We start from the raw sequence: 10396 nt of genomic DNA, 5'->3' as shown, positions 1-10396 counted from the left end.
CTGTTTATTCATTTTTCCACCCATGAACGAAAAACGAACATTTAAGCTGAATTTTCGTTTTTCCTTTTTTGGAAAAAAACAAAAAAACTAAAAAGGAGCCGTTTTCTCATTTTTCTACTTTCAATATTAAATAAAAAAATGAATGATCGAATGATACACGAATTCATGTGTCCTATTCTGTGTCCTAAACTCTTGGTGTCTCATATTTCAAAGCAGTCAATGCATTTTGGGAAAGAAATCATTAAATCTTTATGTGTGTGTGTGTGTGTGTGTGTGAACTGGTTTAACTATACTTGTGAGGACCAAATGTCCTCACTTATATAGTGAAAGATCATGACAACAACACTAGTGATGACATTTTACTGGCCCTCACTAGTTAAAAAGGCTTATTAATCAGCCAAAATATGTTTTTATTTAAATCTAATGTTTTGCACATATTTCTGTGAAAGGAAGGTTTAGGGGTAGAAGTTGGGTTAGCTGATAGAAAATATCATACATGTAACTAGTTACTCCCCAACACAAATTTGTGTCCTCAAAAACCACATAAACCGGTTTGCACATGCACACACATGTTTTTAAATGATACTAATGACAGGTTTTGTGGAAATCCCATTGCAGCCGAGCGTTAGGATGTCACTACCACGGACGCTGGGCGAGCTGCAGCTCTACCGAGTTTTACAAAGGGCCAACCTGCTGATGTACTATGACACCTTCATCCAGCAGGGAGGTGATGATGTCCAACAGCTGTGCGAGGCTGGCGAAGAGGAATTTCTCGAGATCATGGCACTAGTTGGCATGGCCACAAAACCCCTGCATGTGCGGCGTTTGCAGAAGGCTCTGCGCGACTGGGCGGCAAACCCAACGCTGTTCAACCAACCCCTGGCCACCAATGTGGCCCCTTGTGGAATCCCTCTCCTTAGGATCGACAGTAGCAGTGCTGCTGGCTCTGGGGTTATGGGCGCCAGAAAATCTTTAAGCAACGGTCAGCCAGGCTCTCCGTGTGAAAGAGAGGAAGTAGGATCTTGCCTTACGCCGCTCAGAGATAACAGTCCAAAGAGCCCCTGCTCACAGGCCTCTCCTGTACCTCCAGACCATCTGTACAGAGAAAAACTGTACCCCATGGATCCCCACTGGCTCAGTCCTGAAATGTATGGAACCGCTGAGTTAGATGAAGAACAGCCCATTACCCATCTGCCTTTCGCTTGCCACTCACGTCTTCTTGGTCCTCCGACGCCAGCTTCTTCTTCATCCTCCTCCACTATGACCTCTCCGTGGCCCGGAGGTCAGCCGGACCCAGAGACCATTAAAGCCGTGGAGGAAAGCGTTGATAGGCTTCTAAGAACCATGCCGCAAGCAGATCAAACCGAGGTGAAGACGCTTTTGAGACTCAATAAGAAAATGGCCAAGACGGTGGGACACATATTCCACCTGGAACCTCAAGACAAGAGCAAAGAGGAAGAGATTCGCAAATACAGCCTGATCTATGGCCGCTTTGACTCCAAGAGGAGGGAAGGGAAACAGCTCACCCATCATGAGGTCTGTTAAACAGAACAAATTACACAGAGAAATGTTAATTTTTTTTTACTTTTTTCTCAAGTTTAGTTGTAATAAACAATACTAAAGTAAAGTATTGTTCTGTATCTCTACAATGAATTAGCTAAATTCAAACTAAACTAATCTGCTGTAAATATCTTGTATTTAGTGTTTGCTAAGTCGAAAATTACTACTGTTACAGTGTATTAAACTGTAAACTATATTACTACAGTATACAAAACTCAAAGTAAGGAGAGGTGTGCTATTACTTTAATAAGCAATCAGACTTACAATTTATATTGTAGATAATGAAATGGGACCATTTCCATCCCAAAGCAACGACTCATAACACTCTAGCAACTGCATAACACACAGAAAGCGTAAGCAACTGCTTAGCATGGCAACCACACACAACATCTTAGCATTGTGGCGATGACTTTTGCACGGGGAAGCAAGATTTGATTCTACAATCTTTTGAGTACAGCCCAGTTTTCAAACCTTGAAAAAATAATCCAGCAATTCCTCCATTTCATTTTCAGGGGATTCATTTTATTATTATTCCACAAGTCTTTGCATATGTTTTTCCAAGACGTTTTTGTGATAAACTTTAAAGAACTAACTGCAACTCCTAGATTTCACAGTAATATTTGATAACATCCATTTTAAAACACCAGTTGTAAATATGTAGGCTACTATAAAAATGACAGGAGTTGTTTAATGCATTTTGTAGTTGTCAAAATGCCTTGACTTTCATAGAGCTCAGATGATCCGGTTTAATTTGAATATTTCCACTTTCAGATGCTCATCAATGAGGCTGCAGCTCAATTCTGCATCCGTGACAACGCTCTGTTGTTACGTAGAGTTGAACTGTTCTCTTTAGCTCGACAAGTGGCGAGAGAATGTGCCTACACGTCAACATTTAAACATAACAGGTCAGGAACGACTTTTATTAAGATTTTGAAATGGTTTCAGATTTTGCATCCAGATAAGGTGGTTTATATGTATTGTTAAATATATTTACATGTATAGATATAGGCATAATTAAAATATGCACATATACACCGTATATGCAGCAGCGGGAAAAAAATTAAGAGACCACTACAAAATTGGTGTGTTTAAGTAAACTGAACATTTTCTTTCAATGTTTCAATGTTCATGTTTCAAATAATACTAATCAAAACGACTTTTATAGTATTCATTTGCAGAAAATGACTTCGGGTCAAAATATCAATGATACAGTCCTTTCAGACCTTGAATAATGCAAAGAAAACAAGTTCATATTAAGTTTTTAAATAGCACAATACTATTGTTTTATCTTGGGAAGAGTGTGTAAATCAATATTTGTGGAATAACTGATTTCCAATCACAGCCTTAATGTGTCATTCTTTGAGGTCAGAAAGCATTTTTTTTTTTTATTATTATTATTATTGAGAGCAGTTGTCATTTTCTGCAAATACATGCTAGATTCCAATATTTTTATTTGGAATCTGGGAGAAGTGATGTCAGTAATTTATAGAATAAAGCAAAAATGTAGTTTACTTACACGCATAAATAGTAAATCCACATACATTAATTGTTCTTCTGATACCTAGGCTCATGCCAATTTTCTGAAAAACAGGCTTTTTTTTTAACTCCTCCCAGAATTTTTATTTGATCTTCACCAAATTTGGTTCATATCATCTTCAAAGTTTTTTTTTTTTTTTACCAAACACTTTGCATGTAATAAGTCATCAGATAGAACAGTCATTCAACAGAAAGCACACCAAAAATGACCTGAGTTTCACAATGCTATAAGATAATGAAATGAAATTTGGTTTGTCATCACAACCAAGACCTGAGAGTACCAGAGCATTTTGGAGACAGCGCCACCTACTGGCTATAAAATCTGGACGACAAAAAAAAGGAAATTCGCAATTGTTTGGCCTAAAAGAGTGGTTCCCAAACATGTTTTTGCATGACAGACACAGCTGATTCAACTCATCAGCTCATTAGTAGAGACTCCAAGACCTGAAATGTGTGTGTCAGTCAAAGGAGACATGCAAAATGTGCAGTAATGTGGGGGATTAAAGACTAGCCTAAAATAATGAGACTGCTCAGTTCACCACAATGCATTGGCTAATCATGATGAAACCTGGAATGTGTCATCAGCACCATGTCCATATAAATGTCTATGTAGAGAGACTATTACAAAACTATCAGTTATGTTTGTTGACCATACGGTTGAAAGGATATAATCAAAAACATAAGAGCAAATTTGAACTGTTGGTATGAGAAAGAGACCCCAAATTTGAAGATCAGACTTTTTACCATACAGTTCTTTGGTTTTATTGTGTTCAAGCTGTTTATTCAACAGCTCGAGCAAAAATATGATGATAGTGGAATTTTAGTTTGGACGACAGAATTCATAAAAATAATTGATTATGTAGTACATTCAAAACCAGCAAGTTAGACTTTTAGCTGAGCAGAATCTTCAATGCATTCAAGACATAAAATAAGAAAACTGGTCCAAAGTGCTTGTGTAGAGAGGAATTTATTGGGGGTAGTAGTGGAGCATGGTTCTTCTGGACCAAGGTTACCTTCTTGCATCTCATCCTTGACCTTATACCTGGTAACAGATGTTCTAAATTTATAAGAAAATACATCTAATAAATCCATCTGACATGATCTTTTGACTGATGGAGAAACACATTTTTGTAATTCTTAATTCTTGTAATCCTTAAAGTTTCTGAGATACAGGCATTTTCACAAATACCTGTGTGACAGCTAGCCCTGGTGCCTCTTGTGTGTTAAAGGGGTCATATGATGCTGCTAAAAAGAACATTATTTTGTGTATTTGGTGTAATGAAATGTGTTTATGCGGTTTAAGGTTCAAAAAACACATGATTTTCCGCATACTGTACATTATTGTTTCTCCTCTATGCCCCGCCTTTCTGAAACTCGTAGATTTTTACAAAGCTCATCGTTCTGAAAAGCGAGGTGTGCTGTGATTGGCCAAATACCTCAAGCGTGTGATGGAAATGTTACGCCCCTACCATACTGTGATGCCGTGTCCGGCCGGACAAAACATCAGTCAAAAAACATTAAAACCCATTATAAACGAGGCATTTGTTGCATATTCACGAACAGCTTGTAACACTCCAAAGAGAAAGGAAAACTTGAAATCGCATCATATGACCCCTTTAATTTCTATATTTGCCCTTGAATATTGATAGCATGAGTGTTTGACTTCAATACTGTGACTTTTTTTTATAATTAAACTTATTTGATCAGAATTTGAGCTGGGTTTGTTATATCATCATCTCAGGACATACTCAGATGATTGTACTGCCTCTGTTGACTGTTCTGCTCAGAAGAGAATCAAGCTTGATGTAAGTACATCAAGATATGTAACTATATATAAATCTGTATAAATGGTATACAGGACTTTCAGGAATATGCTCAGGTGAAGTTTGGGCAGATGCTTACACTTCATTAATTAGTGACTTTACTATTTACAAAATGACAAGAAAATGAACAAGATAGGATTAAAATAAAGATGTGAATGAAGGATTGAGAGTTATAGTAGCTTACATTGGATGTCAAGTTATGAAATACTATTGCACTCATATCTGTAATTATAGTGAAGCAAACCAACTACTATGACAAAACAAGTAATGCTTTCATTAGAAATGAAATCCGCTTGCTTCAGGTCACAGATTCGGACAGACTGTCTAAGGATCCAGTAGCCAACAGTGACAACAGATCTACAGCGGATGACAACAGCCTCTCTGGAGAAAGTCTAGATAGTTTAACACAAGGTAAGATTCCTTATTTTTATTTTAAACATTGATATATTTATTATGACTGTCTGGTGTATGTCAGTAAATCTTAGGCATGTAACCATCATTGTCCCACATTCTATGTTGCATTTATTGCAAATGTCATAATGGTCAAAGCCATGAAGGACTACTTCACACGTAAAGTGTGATCACAATGGGTTACTTTCCCACTCTGAGATGATGTAAAGATCAAGCATAGAAGATTACAAAGCAAATTTGTGTCCATTCATACTCATGTCAGGGAAAAACATCATTGCTGAAAGAAAACCTAACATTTGATTGAGAGGCATGTTTGTTAATTCTGTGTCTTGATAGATATCAGCCCTCAGTTGCACCCTTCCTCATCCCCTCACCCCCTCACCGACACCACTGGCCTCATCAACTGGAGTCGCCAGCTCATGCAACAAACTCTCATGGATGAGGGCCTCAGATTGGCTAGAATGGTGTCACGTGACCACGCAAGCAAAGTCAGCCTAGGGTCAGAAAAGAGACAGATTTCAGGTGAATACTAGAATTCTGTCATGTTCTATAACCTCCACGCTTCTCATGCACCTGCTACAAACAGGGTACAAGACAGTTTGGATTTACTTCCCAGTTTTAAACTTCGGGTCAGTAAAAAGAGATGCGTAGTGCTTACCTTCAGATTTTGTTAATCTACATGAGGATATTTTTTCCTGTAACCCTTTATTTTAAGGTGATGTGGTTACCTGTTTCATGCACTTACTATGGTAATAACAGGAAATTATGCATAATTACATGTAACTAACCCTAAACCAAACCCTAACCCTAAACCCAACTCTAAGAAATTAGTAAGTACATGTAGTTAATTAATATTACTCTGTGCTTATTTGTGTAATTACACTGAAACAACATCACCTTAAAATAAAGTGTAACCTATTTCTGTCATACAGTACAAAAAGCTACGTCAGAACTGGGAACCGGCTTGGCAGTTTAAAGGGTTGATTGGTTGAGGTTGACAAACACAGTCAACAGCACCATTTATTTAAAATTGGAATTTATTTTAAAGGAGATTATTGTACTGTAGAAAGGGTCATAAGTGTGTTACTTCTTGGGTTTCACGATTGTCAGAATCATGACATTTGATGATTTTAATCGTCTGGATACAGTCGAGTTCAAGACCTCAAGTTAAATAGTTCAACCTCTCTAAAGAACAAAGTATGTGTGCCTTTATTCTCTTCTGTCATCATTTACCCTCATTTTGTTCCTGTATGACTGTCTTTCTTCTATGAAACAAAAGAAGATATTTGGGTTCCAAAAACAATGGACCCCATTGACTTTCACTGCACTGAAATAAAAAAGCAAATACATTTGAAACAACTTGAGGGTGAATAAATGACAGAATTTTCATTTTTTGAGAACTTTTCTTTAAAGGCTGCAGGTTTGCAATAAAATAATTCCTTTTTACTAGAGATGATATTGAAGAGACTAACACACCTTGAAGAGTCTCTGAGGAATATATAGATGAACAGTGACCAACTGATTTATTTTACTTATCTGGTTAGCTAATCCAGTTAGTCTTTAAGGATGGAATGAATCAGAGATTGTCAGATTCGAGAAGCTCTTACAGAGGCAAACATCTCAGTCAGACGTAGTCATTGGGGACCACAGAATAGAAGAGAAATGAGAAGAGAAAACACGTATGGGTGGTGGGGGCCACAGGAAGTGCTGTGTGGGTGATAAATTGGAGCCCCCCTTCCCTGTCTGACGTCAAAGCTTATGAAAATGTGTGAGAGGAGGGCGGATGGATGGATGGAGAGAAAGAGGGGGGTGAACGAGTAGGAGGGAGTGAGAAGGGCGTCGCTTTGACTCAGAGAGACAGAGTAAAAATAAACCATGTGGGCAGTGAAAGGATGCAGGATCTTAATGAGCAAACACTAGTGCTTCAGTTCAGTGGAATGGCCAAAAATGAGCTTTAATCAGTCTTTCTTTGTCTTTTTTTGTGTTGTCTCTTTCAAGCGAAAATGCAAGTTCCTCATTTCATTGCGTTGTCAGTCATTCTGCAGTTACGCAGTCATTCCTCCGCATTGTTCTGCCTTCACATAATAATATGAGTTTTAATATAATGTTTTATTGCATTGCTGTAATGTATTATTAATGTCTGCCGAAGTGTGGGGAGTTGTGATGTTCACATCAATAATAGCACAAGTAGAAATGCAATGGGAAACCCAATGATACAAATGCTGACTCTCCCAGTTCCAAATTCTAGTCTCTTTTTGATAACTCTTTGAATGAATGAGCAGAACATATTTAGAGGAATAGTTAACCCAAAAAAATTGCTGAAAATGTACTCACCCTCAGGCCATCCAAGATGTAGATGAGTTTGTTTCTTCATCAGATTTGGAGAAATGTAGCATTGCATCAGTGTCTCAGCAATGGATGCTCTGCAGTGAATGGGTGCCGTGAGAAAGAGAGTCCAAACAGCTGATAAAAACATCACAGTAATCCACAGCACTCCAGTCCATCAGTTAACGGGTTGTGAAATGGAAAGTTCAAAACAAATCCATCATCAGGACAATTTAACTTTAAACCATTGTTTCTGGCCAAAATACGAGTCTATAATCCATAAGTATCTGGCCATAACTCGTCCATGTCCTTATTCTCATCAAAATCCACCAACTTATTTGTTTAGGACAATTTTGGACTGTTTTCATTTGCAAACGGTGCTTGATCTGTGTATATTTCTCTCCTGGTTCAGATGAGATTACTTTTTTTTTTACCGCAGAAAGCAATAATATACATAGAGGACTCGTATTCAGTCGGAATCAACGGTTTGAAGTAAATATGTCTTAATGACGAATTTGTTTCTTACAAACATGCAGCTTTTCACTTCACAAGACATTGATTGCTGGACTGGAGTGGTGTGGATTACTTGAGAATTATTGTGATGTTTTTATCAGGACTCTCATTCTGACGGCACCCATTCACTGCAGAGGATCCATTGGTGAGCAAGTGCTGTAATGCTACATTTCTCAGAATCTGCTCAAATGAAAAGATTTTTAAGAAACAGAAAAATAAACAATAGACATTTGATACTGTAAAGTACCGTATCGTGTTCCCGACACTCTTGATTATTAAAAAAAAATAGTCATTCTAAAATTTTAATCAAAAAACAAACCTTGTTTATATTCTCATAGAGATGGAGGAGAAAGTGTCGGAGAGGAGAGGATCAAGTAACAGAAGCAGCAGTCCAGCAAACACCAAAGACGATCCATAACTCACAGTCTGCAAGTCTCCATGTTGAACTCAGGTTGGATATCATGTCTAAATGCAGCCGTGGTGTTCGGTTCGCGATGTTGTAATGTTGAAAGTTCTTTTGTCTTTGCAAATGAAATTTGCAGCACATGCAGGTTAGTGCAAGCAACGAGTGTTACAAATACATTCCATGTTCTCTGTCAGGATACTTTGACTTACCAGTATGTCAGTAAAAAGCTTCAATGGTGCTAATTTTGTGTCAAGCAAATTCTAGAATGAAATAGCATCTGCATCCATTACCCAAACCTTAATTTATTAGGATAGATGACATGCTTCTCGTTCTAAGCGGAGCTGTGAACTAAGACAGTGTCTCATTCCATTTTCTCAGTTTTGATGAAGTTCTAACAAAAGTGTGGGGGGAGCATGTTTATTTAATCCAACCAATCACAACGCTAGAATAAATATATATCAAACACTTTATTATGTACAGCGAGCAAAACACGTGTACATTTACAAGTTTTGGATTATATTAACATGTGAAATCCTGAATTTGACTATATTAAGAACCCCGACACTAGGAACTTGCTGATGCAGTAAATATTAATATATGAACGCTAAATGCACATATGAGATTTCACAGGTTACAAAATGTAAATGATTCAAATGAATCACGGGGGGAAAAAAATAGTATTCTCACTGTTTAAAGGTTGAATGGCTAATGAATTTGTAAGAATTGTGCATTACAGCGCTAATGTTAGAAATATGTATGTTGCCTATTCAATGACAGATTATTTATTTTTTAATTTCTCAATAAATTATATTGTAATGTTTCTCCTGTTTACTTCTCTAGATTGTTACTTTTATTTTGCTAACAGTGTAAAAATAGAAACTTGTGTATTACAACATGCAGAATATTGCTGATTTATTCTAACTTTTATTCATCCACTGCTTTTGTCTAAGATACATACAGTATTATATGTGAAAATGTATAGACAATTTTGATGTTTCTGTCTCATTTCTGACACGGTTCCACCACCCACACTCACCCTAGTCATCTCAACAAACCAAGACAGATGATGCCTGTGATTCACTAGCCCTACCCTGCCATCAGCATCATCATCATCATCAATCTCACAGATGGGGAAGTGTCTATTGTTTCAGTTCTGTTTGGTGCCACTAGTGGCTAATTCACTCTTTAATCAATCGCTAATCAATAAATTCATTTCATTAGAGTAATATGCTTGTGGAGGCCTATAATTAAAGGGATTAACCAAAAATTAACCAAAGATCATGCCATTCTTTATTCTGTGAAACACAAAAGAGGATATTTTGAAAGATATTTTGCAGTGTTTTTTTGTCTATATGAAATGAAAGTCAAAGGAGTCCAGTGTTGTTTTGGACCCTTGTGACAGAAAAACATTCTTCGAAATATTCAAGTGTTTTGCAAAAAAAAAGAAAGAAGAGGAAATCATACAGGTTTGGAACGACAGATTTCTGAGTGAACTATCCCTTTAGGCTAGCTTGTTCAAGAAACCGAAACAGATACACTGCAAGTATTGTGTCTACAAAGAGCATGTCCATGTGTACTAGAGCGCCTTGAAGGTTGTCTGTTTCAAGGCAAAAAAACACCGTTTTTTTTGTAAATCTAAAAAGTAACATCAAGTAGGATGTAAACAAGACTAAAGAGATTTGGCCATGTCATGTAAACGTCTTAATCCGCCTTGCCTTAAAGGGTTAGTTCACCCAAAAATGAAAATTAGGCAGTGTTTTACTCGAGGCATCCTAGGTGTATTTGACTTTCTTCTTTCAGACGAATCCAGTCGGAGTTATAT

At 37.3% G+C, this 10396-nt stretch overlaps 1 protein-coding gene across 2 annotated transcripts in view; it reads left to right on the top strand.

The window, feature by feature from the left end:
• LOC107696037 (NGFI-A-binding protein 2-like) overlaps positions 1-9809 on the top strand; it is a 14629-nt gene extending 4820 nt beyond the window's left edge. Inside the window, exons 2-8 of one of the 2 annotated variants that reach the window (XM_016496174.1) lie at positions 619-1536; positions 2332-2465; positions 4838-4901; positions 5222-5330; positions 5667-5852; positions 8507-8619; positions 9616-9809. In XM_016496174.1, the coding sequence (XP_016351660.1) occupies positions 631-1536; positions 2332-2465; positions 4838-4901; positions 5222-5330; positions 5667-5852; positions 8507-8586 (1479 nt within the window). In that variant the 5' untranslated portion in view covers positions 619-630 and the 3' untranslated portion in view covers positions 8587-8619; positions 9616-9809. The remainder of the gene's footprint in view (positions 1-618; positions 1537-2331; positions 2466-4837; positions 4902-5221; positions 5331-5666; positions 5853-8506; positions 8620-9615) is intronic. The other variant, XM_016496175.1, reaches the window with a different exon arrangement.
• Positions 9810-10396: the final 587 nt, after the last annotated feature.

Source organism: Sinocyclocheilus anshuiensis, unplaced genomic scaffold (genome assembly GCF_001515605.1).
Source record: "Sinocyclocheilus anshuiensis isolate Anshui unplaced genomic scaffold, SAMN03320099.WGS_v1.1 scaffold746, whole genome shotgun sequence".
Classification (NCBI taxonomy): domain Eukaryota; kingdom Metazoa; phylum Chordata; class Actinopteri; order Cypriniformes; family Cyprinidae; genus Sinocyclocheilus; species Sinocyclocheilus anshuiensis.
Note: the sequence above shows the minus strand (reverse complement) of the source record. Positions and strands in the feature narration are given on the sequence as shown.